The sequence below is a fragment of the Notothenia rossii genome (assembly GCF_949606895.1).
Source record: "Notothenia rossii genome assembly, chromosome: 6".
NCBI classification, from domain to species: domain Eukaryota; kingdom Metazoa; phylum Chordata; class Actinopteri; order Perciformes; family Nototheniidae; genus Notothenia; species Notothenia rossii.
In genome coordinates this window covers 3,293,439-3,311,925 of record NC_136909.1, presented here as the reverse complement: position 1 = coordinate 3,311,925, position 18,487 = coordinate 3,293,439, and the positions used below count along the sequence as shown (strand labels likewise).

General features: G+C 46.7%; 1 protein-coding gene across 1 annotated transcript in view; it reads left to right on the top strand.

The window, feature by feature from the left end:
* LOC307042912 (scavenger receptor cysteine-rich type 1 protein M130-like) overlaps positions 1-18,487 on the top strand; it is a gene marked incomplete at its 5' end in the record, with an annotated part of 97,709 nt that overhangs the window by 64,488 nt on the left and 14,734 nt on the right. Inside the window, 7 exons of the mRNA XM_079687070.1 lie at positions 6,740-7,033; positions 8,203-8,523; positions 8,608-8,904; positions 12,749-13,069; positions 13,154-13,450; positions 16,581-16,901; positions 16,986-17,279. Of these exons, the coding sequence (XP_079543196.1) occupies positions 6,740-7,033; positions 8,203-8,523; positions 8,608-8,904; positions 12,749-13,069; positions 13,154-13,450; positions 16,581-16,901; positions 16,986-17,279 (2,145 nt within the window). The remainder of the gene's footprint in view (positions 1-6,739; positions 7,034-8,202; positions 8,524-8,607; positions 8,905-12,748; positions 13,070-13,153; positions 13,451-16,580; positions 16,902-16,985; positions 17,280-18,487) is intronic.

The window sequence follows — 18,487 nt, the reverse complement described above, 5'->3', positions numbered from 1 at the left end:
AACTGATTACTACCAACCAGGAGTTGGATAAACATCAGATACTACAAAAGGAGTTGGTCCGAATCTCCAAAGTGAGCAAACCTATTCTAATGACTTTGAGCAGTTAAAAAGATTCTAACATGATTCTACTTATTGAACTGCTCCCTGATAGGAAGAAACTAAGAACACAACTGAACTCTCCTTTCTGCTAAAAGTGGATAAATCAATAAACAACTCAGCATTGGCCGATTGATAAGGCCATGTTGCCAGTTTCTAATAAGTACAATGGGGATAGCTAAGATCAGAGTCACAAATCCCCCATTCTTTAACGGCTTTGGGGAAATCAAAACTAAATGAAAGAATAGTCAAAATGATTCCAATCAGGATCTCCTGCATTGCCTGGGATGAAGCATTCTCAGAGGTAACGTTCTGTCTCTCCATGACGTACTGTCACTGTCTCAGGTCCAGAGAGTTGTGAGAGTATGTAAAGGCGGGGCTGCTGATCTCTATCTCGGAGCTGCATGTCAAACCACATCAACATCCGGTGCTTAACCTGCGGCACGGAGGAGAGTCAAAGAGGAGACATCTCCCTCTAAGCATTTTGGAACATTTTCTTTATAAATGTTTTCTGAAGCAGCTTTTATGGATAAAGGTTTTTAACAAAGTTGGGAGAGGAGGAATCATGTTGATCTGAAGCCAACCTCTCCATTCCCCCTGAACAACAGGATTGTCCCTCCCTAAACGTCTTCCTTTGTTTAACTCTCTTGTTTTGTTAACCCATGACCCAAAAAGAAACATGTGCATTTTAAGATTAGCCATAGCAGTTTAAGGGCCAGCCAAATCATCTTAAAGGTGAATTTGATCAGGAACAAAACTAATGTTGTCATTTAGAGTAGTGCTTGTTGAAGCAGTCCAAATCTGAACAAAACACTTGAAACTATCGCGACAGCTAGAATAATAAGAAAAGCCAAAAGTCTCCACTTAGCTTTATTGAAAGCATAGAACATTTTTAGCCGTAAATCATTCACAAATGTCTTCTTCATTTGACCAGAAACAGAATGCATTGGCTCCTAAAACCAGTCAGTATCTGGTGTGAGTGTGAGGGTTAGGGTTAGGGTTAGGGTAATGTTGTGAATCGAGTGGCCCATGGTGGTGGTTGGGTTATGGTATGGGCAGGCGTATGTTATGGACGACGAACACAGGCCACTCGATTCACAACATTACACTAACCCTAACCCTAACCCTCACACCAGATACTGACTGGTTTTCGGACCCCCCCAGACCCCCCCAATAAAGCAAAACTGCACGTTTCAGAGTGCCCTTTTATTGTGGCCAGCCTAAGGCACACCTGTGCAATAATCATGCTGTCTAATCAGCATCTTGATATGCCACACCTGTGAGGTGGGATGGATTATCTCGGCAAAGGAGAAGTGCTCACTATCACAGATTTTTTCAGATTTGTGAACAATATTTGAGAGAAATGGTTATTTTGTGTATGTAGAAAATGTTTTAGATCTTTCAGTTCATCTCATGAAAAATGGGAGCAAAAACAAAATTGTTGCGTTTATATTTTTGTTCAGTGTAGATATTGCTGCCTTATCCTGAGGTGGCCAAGTGCCAACTATCAGCCTCGGCTGATGCTCCAAAGAGCAGTCTCTGCACAGTAACACTCTGCCTCCCTCTCTCCCCGAGACGAGGCTATCCTGTGGAGGATTCAAAGACGGCCCATCAGGGAGCCGTGCCGGCTTCTCATGGTTTGGGCCGTGCCATCTTACCATGGCAGTAACAACTCTACCAATTACACATTCACCGGGAACATAAGGTCCCCACTCCAAAGGCTCCATCTCTCTTCACGAAGGTATCCTTGCTTGGCCATATTGGCCCCCAGTAGGGCTTTCCCCACTAGATGAGATCACAGACCCCGTCCCTGGACCAGGATTACCAGCCCCCGAATGTATTCTCAGTGTTTCTCAAACTTTTTCATACCAAGGACCACTTAACCAATACAAAAACACTCGCGGACCACCTAACTCCACAAATATAAAAAAACACATCGTTTTTTCTAGAACAGATAAAAAATGGCCTGAAAATGGTACAAACAATTGGCAACATGTGTGATGAAGGTGTTGCGCTGGGATATATCATGCAATCGAAAGCAAACTTAAGCTCGCTCCATTGCGGAGATATTCCAGCGAGAGTGCGGAAAACTTAAATGTATTTATTTATTTCAAATGTGAAATGTTACCAATATACTCACGGACCACTAGGGGGCGCTCACGGACCACCAGTGGTCCGCAGACCACACTTTGAGAAGCACTGCTCTTGTGCAGTCTGTGGCAGGGCCATTATCTGTCTTTCTGATCTGTGTGCAGTGTACTTAGGCAAAATGTTCAAGCTCAACAGTATTTACCTGCACTACGGTGTCTTCTCCCTCAGTTTTAATATTAATAATACATTTAATTTCTAAGCGCTTTTTCAGCAACACCATTAGTTTCAGGTTTATAAGAGACAGGCTAGATTTGTATGACACCGCGTGATTCTAACAAATCTTGATCAAAGTTCTTAAAATGTTTTCCATTATCTTTTCTTAATGATTCAATATCTGGAAATTGAATTAACAGTTCTGTCAATCTTGTAGAAAAAGTCTTCCCCGTTGCAACTCTCAGGGGATAAACTCTCTTAGCACTTGAGCCATTGTCTGCACAAATAAGGAAGTACTTCATTCTTAAAATAGTTGTAGTTGACAGGGGCCCCGCCACATCAGCACTGAAGTGTCTATTGGGTGTGTGTGATGATGTGACGCGGACGAGTTTCCGTCTTTCGAATACTCCTGAACGCGCACACTCGAGACAACCTTTCCTAAAGTGTATCACTGTCTCCCTTGCCTCAGGTTTATCAATCCTTTGGCTTTTCATACACATGCCCCCTCTATCTGCCCCTACATGAGCTAAGTCTGGTGTATTTCCTAATACGTTAAGGTGGTCGGGCGGTGGAACTCTCACTCTCTCTCCTTCTTTCCATTCCCCAGGTATAATAAGACGCAAAGACCCCAGGCTGGCTGGCCTCTCCCTTGCTAACTTATCAACCTCCCTGTTTCCTCTATCGGGTTTCCTAACCCTCACTTTCTCTCTAAGAAAACCTTGCTCCTTATCTCTTAGCTTGTATCCCTTTTTCAGGAGCTGAGTATATAAGTGGGTTTAAACAACACAAAGCTAAATAGCTTAACAGCATTAGCATAAGTAGTCAAACATGTAAATATCACACATTTTAAAGAGCAGGAAATAATAAAAGGAACTCACCTTGTGATAAACCTGCAAGAGAAAAAGCATTTGAGCTCCATACTGTTAAGAAATAGTCTTTGATGTGGTTTAGAACAGGATGGCGTTTTATCACAGCAGAATTTAACTTTGTCTCCGGTAGAATTCTGATCAGGCATTAGCTCCGCCTCCACTGTTTAAGCTAAGGACCCAAAATCCGCGTTTCTTTAACAGGGCTGCAAAAGAGGGGTATGAGCAGTATGAGGCGTGGCTACAATGGGTGATCTGTTTGGTATTTTAAGCAAAACACTTCACAGACATGTTTTGTATAGGTATGGCCCTACAATATATGTTTCCAATGTAGCATGATAGGTCCACTTTCATTTACATCAGAATCAGCATTTTTTTTATTTAATTTTTATTATTTATTTTTTAATTTTTTTAATAATGGGACACAGGGTTCGGTCCGGATTGATTTGTAGTTCGGTCCGGATTTTGAGAAGCCCTGCCCTTCAGGTACTTTGAGGGTTTGTGACTCTGCAGAACGTTTACATGCATACAAACCTTCATAACACACAAGGGGACGGGTAATAGCCGGAAAAGCATGACATGGGTACCTTAAGGCATTAATATTTCTGTAGAGACAGCTCAAAGTGTGTGTCCTCTAACACATTCTAACACCTCTATTATATCATTCACACTGACCTCTATTATTAATAACATTACATTTCTGGCGCTTTTATGCAAAGCCACTTACAATTACCGATTACAGGGACATTCTCCCTGGAGTAACTAAGGGCCTTACTCAAGGGCACACTAGTGGTGGTGTTCCTGGCAGGATTTGAACTCACAGCCTTCTGATCTTCAGCCCACCTCACTATCCATTAGACCACCACTACCCCTAATAAGTTGGGTCTATATACACACTGTGTTACACACACATACAAACACACACTCAGAAAAACACATGTACACATACTCTTACACACACACATTAACGTTGACGCACACACAGAGGCACTGAGGTGGGATCCATATATACACACAGTCTCTTTTTTAGGCATCAGTGGGGTCACTTTAAATACACACGTACACACTCACACAAACAAACTCTTACATCAAGTTTTATCAACAAATACTTTGATATTTGTCAAACACACTCGCACAAATGCACGCACACACACACACACACACACACACACACACACACACACACACACACACACACACACACACACACACACACACACACACACACACACACACACACACACACACACACACACACACACACACACACTACACCAGGTCATATTAAACAGGTACAGGTCAGTTAGTTAACGTCTGCAGTTAGTGATGGAGGAGTGAGGCGTTCAGGGGACAGCAGAAGGTGGGAACTGGCAGCATCCTCTGTGGTTCCTCCTGATGTAATTGTTGCTGTAGAACATGTTTCAGTGTGATGATGGTGCACCATGACTCATTTGAACTGAAGGAGCATGTTCTCTAAAGTGAACGGTTGCTTTAACTCTGAATATGTGACTTCTCTGTGTGAACGTGTTCTTCTCAGCTAGAGTAAACTGGTGGAATGACTCCAGAGTGAGTTCACTGACGTGTTCCTGAGGTGATAGGAAACTCTGTTTACCTTATCTTCTGATTCCTCCTCAGGACTCCAGGCTGAAGGAGAACTCAACTCAACAGGTAACGTGCTCAGTTTATTCACCCTGTTACTCTTTAAGTGATTCCAGTCTGTAAACAACCTTTATCATAAAACATGATGTAGTTTAAAGACTTCACCACTAACTGATCCTAGTTTCATCATTTATCATTCTACCATGTTTGTGAAACCAGGATATACTTCAAAGGTCAACAACAAACCATCATCACCTTTTCATCACCACCACTTTCCATGATTATACTTTATAAATACCATCAGATCATCACATTGAAAAGGAATCTAACTTCCATACAACCAACGTTAATATCTAGGCCGTCTCCGGTACCGAGCTCCGGTGCTGATAAGGCTCTGGTGAACGGCCGTCCAATCTTTTTAGGACTAAACCCCCCAGAATCTACACGATCAACGTAATCTGCTTAGGGGGGCGTTTACAGCGTGGCCTCTAACCAGTGGCTGCTGGTGGAAAATATTTTTGGTGGGGCTGTTGATATAGTGATTTAAAAAAAAATGTTTGGTGAGAAATGACCCCTTAAATTGGGACTTCTGGTGATGTAATGGCCCCATAAAATCGTGGTTCTAGGGCCAGGAACAACCAGGCTGAGTCGGGCTGAGTATGCTAAACTAACTGCGGTCAAGCCAGCCTCCACTCCGGAAAAATCAGGACATTCTGATGTAGAGTTTCAAAATAAAAGACCTTTGAAATGTCTATTGTATGAGCTATCATCCCTGTTTTTAGATGAGAATAAAACAAAAACTGTACAGTATCATAGATCCATCTTACTCCAGGGTGATAGCAGGACACCCCATCTAGTCACTCAGAAAAAATCAGGACATTCTGATGTAGAGTTTCAAAATAAAAGACCTTTGAAGTTTCATATATGAGCTATCATCCCTGTCCCCAAAGGTCTTTTATTTTGAAACTGTACATCGGAATGTCCTGAAAATCTAAAATCGGACCATTCTTGAATTTGATTTTGCTGATATGGTTTTTGGACTCAAACAACAAAATCAGAAAAAATGCTTTTGTGTTCATTTTTGTAGTTTTTGTTTTTTGGGGATTAGTTTCTTGTGTTAAAAGAGAAACACACGCGTCGTACACGGACCCATATTGCACATGTTCACCAAAGGGTTCAAATGACAGAAACATGCTACTAATCTCTACGTTTAGCTTTCTGATTGAACTGTTTTTTAGCTCGACTGAATCATATGTTTCATGTTTCAGGTCCTGTCAGTTTATAGATGTGGGGGAGATGTTATACTTGATGAAAAGAAGTGATACCACAGTGTAGAAATACTGTAACAAGAACAAGTCTGGTATTGAAATGGACTTAGATCAAAGTATTAGGATCAATTCATGCTTAAAGTACCATCATTAATATGACTCATACAGTACGACTATTCTCATCATGATATATTCTAGTCTGGATTCTAATCAATGATCCATTCATGTGAACATCCTTTTGAATGTAGCAGCTGGTAAAGGTGGAGATAACTTGAATGACTTGTTCTACTTCCAGGTATCTTTATCCAGAACAGAACTTCATCATTAAAGTGTTGTTTTATTAATAATATGAACCTGCCGAGTAACCTCAAACTCATTTTGTGAATACATGTGATGTAGTATTATAAACCATATACTCCAGTAAAGCCATTCAAACCTGTTCTTACAGTACTTGAGTATATGTACTTTATTACTTCCCACCACTGGTTCATAGAGAGCTGGAGGTAATGATCTGATTATCACTCGGAAGTATTCATAGTAGAAATGATTAATTATTAAAATATGCTAATATCAATGAAGGAACACGACTCTCTTGTTTCTCTGCAGAGCCTGGTGTTAGGCTGGTGGGAGGAGAGAGTCGCTGTGCAGGAGACCTGGAGCTGGAACATCAGGGAGAATGGAGACCAGTGGAGGGCCGTTACTCTCCCTGGACCCTGAAGGAAGCAGGAGTCGTCTGCAGAGAGCTGGACTGTGGCTCTGCTGTTTCTGTGGGAGAGAGAGAGGAGTCCTCAAGGAGATCTGTGTGGGAGATCAGCTCTGACTGTGTTGAGTCTGGATCTGCTCTGAGGGAGTGTGCAGAATCATCTTCCTCTGAACACATGCTGAATCTCACCTGCTCAGGTAAACCCAACAGTGACATCATCAGTGACATCATCGATTACATTTTATTTTTTTTGTTTTTATTTTCTTGTTTTTACAATTAATAAATACCCAAATAGCAAATGATGAACAGTGTATGAAGGAGCCGGGCGTAGTGGGTGGGCTACTGGGTCTATAGGCCCACCCACTCATTCATCAACAATGACTGAGAGAAAATATAGTTTACCGGATTTCTATTTTTGATTATCAAAATGAATAATTAAATAATTAAATAATAGCAAAAATAAGTTTCGCTTTAAAAAATGCATCCAATTAGAAACATCATTTATTGACGTAATCAGGCTTCTGCTGTGTGAGATGTTCTATCCAATCACAACAGGTCAACGTAAAATGGCCTGCTGTGATTGGCCTACATAGCTCACATAGTCGAAGCGCGGCGCCAACACAACGTGCGTCCCGCAGACCCCGCAGAGGAAGGAGGAACATATAGCACTCATTTACAGAGTCCCAAGAATCCATGTTCAGAGTTTAAAAAGAGTGAGAGGGGAGAGAGCCACCATCCTCACAGCAGGGGCCGTCTCACTCCACATTCTGCCTCTCTGCTGTCTGTGTCCCTAAAGTGTATCAATGGAATGTGAACCAAAAGAAATGAACAAGCAGTTTTACATTTCATTCCACTCCTTGCAGCCTGGAGCACGGCTGATATGAAGAGTCATGAAACCCACCGGGTTATTTGGAGCCTCCTCCTCTAGAATGATACCTTTCACCATTTAATGGAAAACACCAGATCAAAATACAAACAGCTTGAATTCAATGATGACGCCATGTTTGAAGAACAACGTGTTTACAAACATCAGTCAGATAACATGTGAAACACACATGTGAGAGTAAAGAGTGAAACCTTTTGAAAGTGTGTGAGAGCAGAGGTGGAGCTGAGCAGAAGGAGCAGAGGGTCTGCAGAGGAGGAGGTTCTGTTGAAGACACAGGGGAAGGGTTCACTAATGGAGACCACTTGCTAGAGGGTCGCAGGTGTAGATGTGAGGGTACCTGCAGTCTGTGTTCTTATCAACATGTGTTCTGTTGTTCATCATCAACTCATGTTGGAACTGAGTCCAGTTTGAATCTGAAATATAGTTTCATCTCTTTGATGGTGTGTCTTTGACCTCTGTTTGATCTTCTGTCCTCTGCAGACTCTGTCAGGCTGCTGGGGGGGAGTGGTCTGTGCTCAGGCAGACTGGAGGTGAACTCTGACCCGTCTAACCCGTCTAACCCGTCCTGGTCCTCAGTGTGTGAGGCTGACTTTGACCAGCAGGATGCTCAGGTGGTCTGCCGGCAGCTGGGCTGTGGGGCTCCTTCAGTCCTCCAGGGGGCGCTCTATGGAGAAGGGGAAGCTCCAATGGGGACCAAAGAGTTCCAGTGTGGAGGCCATGAGTCTGCTCTCCTGGACTGTAGCTCAGCCTCAGAGAGAAACACCTGCTCACCTGGCACAGCTGTTAGCCTCACCTGCTCAGGTAGTGAGGAGCTGTGATTGGTTCATTCTGTTCTCATCAAACTCTCTTTATTCTCTCTCTGATCTCTCTCTTGTTTCTCTGCAGAGCCTGGTGGTGTTCAGCTGGTGGGAGGAGAGAGTCGCTGTGCAGGAGACCTGGAGCTGGAACATCTGGGAGAATGGAGACCAGTGGAGAGCTACTTCTCTCCCTGGACCCTGAAGGCAGCAGGAGTCGCCTGCAGAGAGCTGGACTGTGGCTCTGCTGTTTCTGTGGGACTGAGAAAGGAGTCCTCACAGAGATCTATGTGGGGGATCAGCTCTGACTGTGCTGAGTCTGGATCTGCTCTGAGGGAGTGTACAGTATCAGATTCCTCTAACTACTTCCTGAATCTCACCTGCTCAGGTAAACCCATCAGTGACATCATCAGTGACATCATCTAAAACAGTCGTTTTCAGCAACCACAGTTCATGGGGGGTTAACCCAGATTAAAAAGTGTCTGTAAATCCAGACATGATATAAACGTCACTGAACCTTCCTCTGGTAGCAGAGTGACGTCTCATTTAGTATCCATCACAATCTGAATGAAAGTCAGTTTGATATTCATGTGGCAGAAGCTGTGTTTGTTCATCACGGGTGATCAGGTGTAATCAATACATACACAAGGTTTAGAATCAGAACGTAATATTTAATATGAGAGAGACTTTATATTTAACATCCTTTATTTAGGACACAGTGTTTACAATTCCCACTGACAGCTAAATGTATGTTTGTGTGTGAATATGCATCAGGGCGCGGTACTTTAAGGAGCAGCTGGTGTTAGGAGAGCGCTAGCTGAATGCTCGATGTGTTGGGGGGCATGTCTCTCTGCCTGGGGCCCGCAGAGGGTCTTGCAGTGCCACTGCTCACAGCCATGAGGCCAGATCAATGAAACCAGGATACATCCTTTACCGTCAAACTGGGTCTGAACACAGCTGCCTGTGAGCGTTTGATCAATACTTTCTGATGCTATCTTTATGAGATGCTACTTATCAGCTGCATGGCCCTAACGCGTAAAGTTAGACAAGCATTTGTTCCAGAGCTTTTCACAAGTAGACTCTTGCAGGTCAGAGTAGCTGGAGTGAGTCAACAACAACACAAAGACATATCTGAGAAGAGACCAGGACGAGGAGGAAGAGGAAGAGGAGGAGACCAGGAGGGTCAGAGCAGGAGGAAGAGGAGGAGATGAAGAGACCAGGAGGGTCAGAGCAGGAGGAAGAGGAGGAGATGAAGAGAGCAGGAGGGTCAGAGCAGGAGGAAGAGGAAGAGAGAGATGAAGAGAGCAGGAGGAAGAGGAAGAGAGAGATGAAGAGACCAGGAGGGTGAGAGCAGGAGGAAGAGGAAGATGAAGAGAGCAGGAGGAAGAGGAAGAGGAGGAGACCAGGAGGGTCAGAGCATGAGGAAGAGGAGGAGATGAAGAGACCAGGAGGAAGAGGAGGAGGAAGAGAGAGATGAAGAGACCAGGAGGGTCAGAGCAGGAGGAAGAGGAGGAGATGAAGAGACCAGGAGAGTCAGAGCAGGAGGAAGAGGAGGAGATGAAGAGACCAGGAGGGTCAGAGCAGGAGGAAGAGGAGGAGATGAAGAGACCAGGAGGGTCAGAGCAGGAGGAAGAGGAAGAGGAGGAGACCAGGAGGGTCAGAGCAGGAGGAAGAGGAGGAGATGAAGAGACCAGGAGGGTCAGAGCAGGAGGAAGAGGAGGAGATGAAGAGACCAGGAGGGTCAGAGCAGGAGGAAGAGGAGGAGATGAAGAGACCAGGAGGAAGAGGAGGATGAAGAGAGCAGGAGGAAGAGGAAGATGAAGAGAGCAGGAGGAAGAGGAAGATGAAGAGAGCAGGAGGAAGAGGAAGAGGAGGAGACCAGGAGGGTCAGAGCATGAGGAAGAGGAGGAGATGAAGAGACCAGGAGGAAGAGGAGGAGGAAGAGAGAGATGAAGAGACCAGGAGGGTCAGAGCAGGAGGAAGAGGAGGAGATGAAGAGACCAGGAGGAAGAGGAGGAGGAAGAGAGAGATGAAGAGACCAGGAGGGTCAGAGCAGGAGGAAGAGGAGGAGATGAAGAGACCAGGAGGGTCAGAGCAGGAGGAAGAGGAAGAGAGAGATGAAGAGAGCTGGAGGAAGAGGAGGATGAAGAGAGCAGGAGGAAGAGGAAGATGAAGAGAGCAGGAGGAAGAGGAAGAGGAGGAGACCAGGAGGGTCAGAGCATGAGGAAGAGGAGGAGATGAAGAGACCAGGAGGAAGAGGAGGAGGAAGAGAGAGATGAAGAGACCAGGAGGGTCAGAGCAGGAGGAAGAGGAGGAGATGAAGAGACCAGGAGGGTCAGAGGAGGAGGAAGAGGAGGAGATGAAGAGACCAGGAGGGTCAGAGCAGGAGGAAGAGGAGGAGATGAAGAGACCAGGAGGGTCAGAGCAGGAGGAAGAGGAGGAGATGAAGACATTAGTGAGGAAGAAGAAGACATGTATGTGAGGAAGATGAAGTGTCAGAGAGAGGGCCAGAGGCAGGGGTCAGGAGGCAGAGGAGACTCCAGCTGGACCACATGGGATGTTCTTATTCTCCGTCCATGTTCCATCACAGCAGCTCAATCTAGCAGCTCTTAGTACGGACACATGTTGAGATGTGTTGCTGCACAGCTCACCTTCAGCCCTCTGAGAGATGGGTGATGTGTGTACTTCATTATAACTAAGTACTCTGACTGTACTCACAGTAAACAGAGTTCTAGGTATCATGAGTACTTCCTGCTGTTTTATACTATATGTTAGTTTGTGTGTCTGAACACCTTGTTTCTCTTGTGCTTTAAGAACACTTGTTAGGCCATGAGTTAACAATAAATAGGTTATACAGACAGTATGAAATACCACGTACTGTCGGCCCTCCCATGCCACCCTGACCTCTGAACCCCCTTTGCCCCCCCATGTAACATGTTCTAGACCCCCCACTGTGCAGGTGTGAGGTGAGACAGGTAACACACTGCTGCTTCTCTGGCAGTGATAACTGGGAGCCTCTCATTAGGAATAGAAAAGCCAACATGTCTGCAAACACTAACTCTGTCAGAAGTGTGCAGCTGTTAAAGCCACTGACAGCCGATCCAGCAGCGATCAGGAATCACACAGGAAGTCCTTTCACGTCACACTCCGAGGAAAGGACGTGTCATTGCTCTGAAAACACATTTCCTCACTCCCTCCCTCTTCGTGTGGAGGAAAGGACCCAAGTGAGGGAAGCAAGGACTCAAGTTCAAAGACTTAGGATGGACCTCATATCGTGTTCTTCCAAGCGAGAGTAGAAGTGATATTAACATTGTTTTCCGCTTCGTTCTGATGCCTTAGTTTTACCGGGAAGTGGGCGGGGCAGTCATTTCGCTCTGAAGGGACGCACTCATGTGATTGGCTTAAATGATGCAGACATCTGATTGGCTACAGAAACTCCCATCTTGAAAACATGCATGTGTGAATCTAGCGGCGTCAGGGTGTCTCAGGAATCCACTCACAAAAGCCTTTTTTATAGAAATGTAACAACATCAAATCTGTTCTTGATGCAACATTTAACACTTTTAAAGTCATATATTTGTGGATTTATTTTGCATTTATTTAAAACAATAACTATTTGTGTGTGCGTTGAAACCTATGTGTGTGGATGGAGACATGTGTGTCTGCTGCCTCAGGAGTCCCCTGGGACCACCAGTCTGAAGGACTCCTGCTTCAGCTCCAGCTCTCTCTGAGCCTCTGGTTCCAGCAGCAGGTTCTTTGGGTTCCACCAGAACAGCACCAAGACCTCCTGACACGGCTCTGATCCGCTCAGCCGGGGCTCCTCGAGGCTCCTTCACCCAGAAGCTCCTTCAGAGCAGAGTCCGGATCCTTTGGCTTTCATCTTTTAGAACTCATTTTCTGATGGATTTTAGTTCTAGGATCAGATTCTATTAGAAAGGTGAGAAATAATAAAACCTTTTTTAAAACATGATGTTGAGTCCCTGAGCAGAAGAGGGTCTGCAGAGGAGGAGGTTCTGTTGAAGACACAGGGGAAGGGTTCACTAATGGAGACCACTTGCTAGAGGGTATCAGGTGTAGATGTGAGGGTACCTGCAGTCTGTGTTCTTATCGACATGTGTTCTGTTGTTCATCATCAACTCATGTTGGAACTGAGTCCAGTTTGAATCTGAAATATAGTTTCATCTCTTTGATGGTGTGTCTTTGACCTCTGTTTGATCTTCTGTCCTCTGCAGACTCTGTCAGGCTGCTGGGGGGGAGTGGTCTGTGCTCAGGCAGACTGGAGGTGAAGTCTGACCCGTCTAACCCGTCTAACCCGTCCTGGTCCTCAGTGTGTGAGGCTGACTTTGACCAGCAGGATGCTCAGGTGGTCTGCCGGCAGCTGGGCTGTGGGGCTCCTTCAGTCCTCCAGGGGGCGCTCTATGGAGAAGGGGAGGCTCCAATGGGGACCAAAGAGTTCCAGTGTGGAGGCCATGAGTCTGCTCTCCTGGACTGTAGCTCAGCCTCAGAGAGAAACACCTGCTCACCTGGCACAGCTGTTAGCCTCACCTGCTCAGGTAGTGAGGAGCTGTGATTGGTTCATTCTGTTCTCATCAAACTCTCTTTATTCTCTCTCTGATCTCTCTCTTGTTTCTCTGCAGAGCCTGGTGGTGTTCAGCTGGTGGGAGGAGAGAGTCGCTGTGTAGGAGACCTGGAGCTGGAATATCAGGGAGAATGGAGACCAGTGGAGGACCGTTACTCTCTCTGGACCCTGAAGGCAGCAGGAGTCGTCTGCAGAGTGCTCGACTGTGGCTCTGCTGTTTCTGTGGGATGGAGAGAGGAGTCCTCAAGGAGATCTATGTGGTGGATCAGACCTGACTGTGTGGAGTCTGGATCTGCTCTGAGGGAGTGTGCAGCATCATTTTCCTCTAACTACTTCCTGAATCTCACCTGCTCAGGTAAACCAATCAGTGACATCATCAGAGACATCATCTAAAACAGTCGTTTTCAGCAACCACAGTTCATGGGGGGTTAACCCAGATTAAAAAGTGTCTGTAAATCCAGACATGATATAAACGTCACTGAACCTTCCTCTGGTAGCAGAGTGACGTCTCATTTAGTATCCATCACAATCTGAATGAAAGTCAGTTTGATATTCATGTGGCAGAAGCTGTGTTTGTTCATCACGGGTGATCAGGTGTAATCAATACATACACAAGGTTTAGAATCAGAACGTAATATTTAATATGAGAGAGACTTTAGATTTAACATCCTTTATGTAGGACACAGTGTTTACAATTCCCACTGACAGCTAAATGTATGTTTGTGTGTGAATATGCATCAGGGCACGGTACTTTAAGGAGCAGCTGGTGTTAGGAGAGCGCTAGCTGAATGCTGGATGTGTTGGGGGGCATGTCTCTCTGCCTGGGGCCCCCAGAGGGTCTTGCAGTGCCACTGCTCACAGCCATGAGGCCAGATCAATGAAACCAGGATACATCCTTTACCGTGAAACTGGGTCTGAACACAGCTGCCTGTGAGCGTTTGATCAATACTTTCTGATGCTATCTTTATGAGATGCTACTTATCAGCTGCATGGCCCTAACGCGTAAAGTTAGACAAGCATTTGTTCCAGAGCTTTTCACAAGTAGACTCTTGCAGGTCAGAGTAGCTGGAGTGAGTCAACAACAACACAAAGACATATCTGAGAAGAGACCAGGACGAGGAGGAAGAGGAAGAGGAGGAGACCAGGAGGGTCAGAGCAGGAGGAAGAGGAGGAGATGAAGAGAGAGATGAAGAGAGCAGGAGGAAGAGGAGGAGATGAAGAGACCAGGAGGGTGAGACCAGGAGGAAGAGGAGGATGAAGAGAGCAGGAGGGTCAGAGCAGGAGGAAGAGGAGGATGAAGAGAGCAGGAGGGTCAGAGCAGGAGGAAGAGGAGGATGAAGAGACCAGGAGGGTCAGAGCAGGAGGAAGAGGAAGAGGAGGAGACCAGGAGGGTCAGAGCAGGAGGAAGAGGAGGAGATGAAGAGACCAGGAGGGTCAGAGCAGGAGGAAGAGGAGGAGATGGAGAGACCAGGAGGGTCAGAGCAGGAGGAAGAGGAGGAGATGAAGAGACCAGGAGGGTCAGAGCAGGAGGAAGAGGAGGAGACCAGGAGGGTCAGAGCAGGAGGAAGAGGAGGAGATGGAGAGACCAGGAGGGTCAGAGGAGGAGGAAGAGGAAGAGAAGGAGACCAGGAGGGTCAGAGCAGGAGGAAGAGGAGGATGAAGAGAGCAGGAGGGTCAGAGCAGGAGGAAGAGGAGGAGATGAAGACATTAGTGAGGAAGAAGAAGAGATGTATGTGAGGAAGATGAAGTGTCAGAGAGAGGGCCAGAGGCAGGGGTTAGGAGGCAGAGGAGACTCCAGCTGGACCACATGGGATGTTCTTATTCTCCGTCCATGTTCCATCACAGCAGCTCAATCTAGCAGCTCTTAGTACGGACACATGTTGAGATGTGTTGCTGCACAGCTCACCTTCAGCCCTCTGAGAGATGGGTGATGTGTGTACTTCATTCTAACTAAGTACTCTGACTGTACTCACAGTAAACAGAGTTCTAGGTATCATGAGTACTTCCTGATGTTTTATACTATATGTTAGTTTGTGTGTCTGAACACCTTGTTTCTCTTGTGCTTTAAGAACACTTGTTAGGCCATGAGTTAACAATAAATAGGTTATACAGACAGTATGAAATACCACGTAATGTCGGCCCTCCCATGCCACCCTGACCTCTGACCCCCCTTTGCCCCCCCATGTAACATGTTCTAGACCCCCCACTGTGCAGGTGTGAGGTGAGACAGGTAACACACTGCTGCTGCTCTGGCAGTGATAACTGGGAGCCTCTCATTAGGAATAGAACAGCCAACATGTCTGCAAACACTAACTCTGTCAGAAGTGTGCAGCTGTTAAAGCCACTGACAGCCGATCCAGCAGCGATCAGGAATCACACAGGAAGTCCTTTCACGTCACACTCCGAGGAAAGGACGTGTCATTGCTCTGAAAACACATTTCCTCACTCCCTCCCTCTTCGTGTGGAGGAAAGGACCCAAGTGAGGGAAGCAAGGACTCAAGTTCAAAGACTTAGGATGGACCTCATATCGTGTTCTTCCAAGCTAGAGTAGAAGTGATATTAACATTGTTTTCCGCTTCGTTCTGATGCCTTAGTTTTACCGGGAAGTGGGCGGGGCAGTCATTTCGCTCTGAAGGGACGCACTCATGTGATTGGCTTAAATGATGCAGACATCTGATTGGCTACAGAAACTCCCATCTTGAAAACATGCATGTGTGAATCTAGCGGCGTCAGGGTGTCTCAGGAATCCACTCACAAAAGCCATTTTTATAGAAATGTAACAACATCAAATCTGTTCTTGATGCAACATTTAACACTTTTAAAGTCATATATTTGTGGATTTATATTGCATTTATTTAAAACAATAACTATTTGTGTGTGCGTTGAAACCTATGTGTGTGGATGGAGACATGTGTGTCTGCTGCCTCAGGAGTCCCCTGGGACCACCAGTCTGAAGGACTCCTGCTTCAGCTCCAGCTCTCTGAGCCTCTGGTTCCAGCAGCAGGTTCTTTGGGTTCCACCAGAACAGCACCAAGACCTCCTGACACGGCTCTGATCCGCTCAGCCGGGGCTCCTCGAGGCTCCTTCACCCAGAAGCTCCTTCAGAGCAGAGTCCGGATCCTTTGGCTTTCATCTTTTAGAACTCATTTTCTGATGGATTTTAGTTCTAGGATCAGATTCTATTAGAAAGGTGAGAAATAATAAAACCTTTTTTAAAACATGATGTTGAGTCCCTGAGCAGAAGAGGGTCTGCAGAGGAGGAGGTTCTGTTGAAGACACAGGGGAAGGGTTCACTAATGGAGACCACTTGCTAGAGGGTCTCAGGTGTAGATGTGAGGGTACCTGCAGTCTGTGTTCTTATCAACATGTGTTCTGTTGTTCATCATCAACTCATGTTGGAACTGAGTCCAGTTTGAATCTGAAATATAGTTTCATCTCTTTGATGGTGTGTCTTTGACCTCTGTTTGATCTTCTGTCCTCTGCAGACTCTGTCAGGCTGCTGGGGGGGACTGGTCTGTGCTCAGGCAGACTGGAGGTGAAGTCTGACCCGTCTAACCCGTCTAACCCGTCCTGGTCCTCAGTGTGTGAGGCTGACTTTGACCAGCAGGATGCTCAGGTGGTCTGCCGGCAGCTGGGCTGTGGGGCTCCTTCAGTCTTCCAGGGGGCGCTCTATGGAGAAGGGGAGGCTCCAATGGGGACCAAAGAGTTCCAGTGTGGAGGCCATGAGTCTGCTCTCCTGGACTGTAGCTCAGCCTCAGAGAGAAACACCTGCTCACCTGGCACAGCTGTTAGCCTCACCTGCTCAGGTAGAGAGGAGCTGTGATTGGTTCATTCTGTTCTCATCAAACTCTCTTTATTCTCTCTCTGATCTCTCTCTTGTTTCTCTGCAGAGCCGGGTGTTAGGCTGGTGGGAGGAGAGAGTCGCTGTGCAGGAGACCTGGAGTTGGAACATCTGGGAGAATGGAGAACAGTGGAGGGCTACTACTCTCTCAGGACCCTGAAGGCAGCAGGAGTCGCCTGCAGAGAGCTCGACTGTGGCTCTGCTGTTTCTGTGGGACGGAGAAAGGAGTCCTCAGAGAGATCTATGTGGTGGATCAGATCTGACTGTGTTGAGTCTGGATCTGCTCTGAGGGAGTGTGCAGCATCAGATTCCTCTAACTACTTCCTGAATCTCACCTGCTCAGGTAAACCCATCAGTGACATTGTGTATGACATCATGTGTCTCTTTGTTAGTCTCTCTCTCTCTCTGTCTCTGTCTCTCTCTCTGTCTCTCTCTCTCTCTGTCTCTGTCTCTGTCTCTGTCTCTCTCTCTCTCTCTCTCTCTCGCTGTCTCTCTCTGTCTCTCAATCCAATTCAATTCAATATGCTTTATTGGCATGAATGTCAGGTGAACAATATTGCCAAAGCGTCAAGGATATATGATAAGAAAAAAAATACAAATACAATTCATTCATTCATTAAACAATTTACAACAATGTAAAGGAAGAAAAGAAAGACACATGATGTAGAGGAGCAATCAGAGTGAGCTGAGAGGAACAGCTGTTCTATTTCGTATATGGCTTCGCCCTCTAAGGCTATCGCTATTGGGTAATCGACGTGCGCCCCCGCGCAGCACTGAAACACTTGTAGTCCACGCCCACCCGCAAGGTGGGCCCCACCCTCGGGCCTCCTTCCGGTATAAATAGGAAGGTGGCCCGTTAATCTGCTCCCTCTTTTCTTCAGCAACCGTCAGCAGTACTGAAGCACAGGAAAGGAATTAGAGTCATGAGCAACAATTGTGTCCGTGATTGTCCCTCATGTAAAACGGGGTACATCATGAGCTATGACCTACACGCGATATGCGAATCCTGTCTGGGGCCAGAGCACGCGTACGCGGCTCTCAACCAGCAGGTCGCGTGTTCGCATTGTGCCCGTCTCCCATCAGCCGACAGGCAGCGAAGAGCGGAGGCTCTAGCTGCCGCGGCTGAGGAGGACGACTGGCCCGTCCAGGAGCACAGGGACGACAGCCTGTTTCTGGAGCCGAGTGGTGGGCAGGAGTCGGACGACTCCTACCCCGTTTCCCTCCATGGCTCGCCATGCGGCTCTCCCCTCCCCCCTCTCCCCCGGACGGGGGAGACGGGGTCGGAGCGAGGTACGGGTGTGGCGGCCGAGCACGCGGTCCCCTTCTCCGTTGCCACGGCACTGCCGGCGTTGGGGGGCATCATGCTGGAGCTGCCGGAGATCATCGGCAAGGCGGCAGCCTGCAAGGGTCTCCTCGTTCCCCTAGGACGGGAAAAGGTAGCTCTGGATGACATGGCCGGAGTTTTTTCCCGCGTTCAGACGGGCAGGAGTGACCCGATCTGGCCGCGCTTCCCAGCCATTAGGAGGTACCAGGAGGGGGCTGCGGCGAACC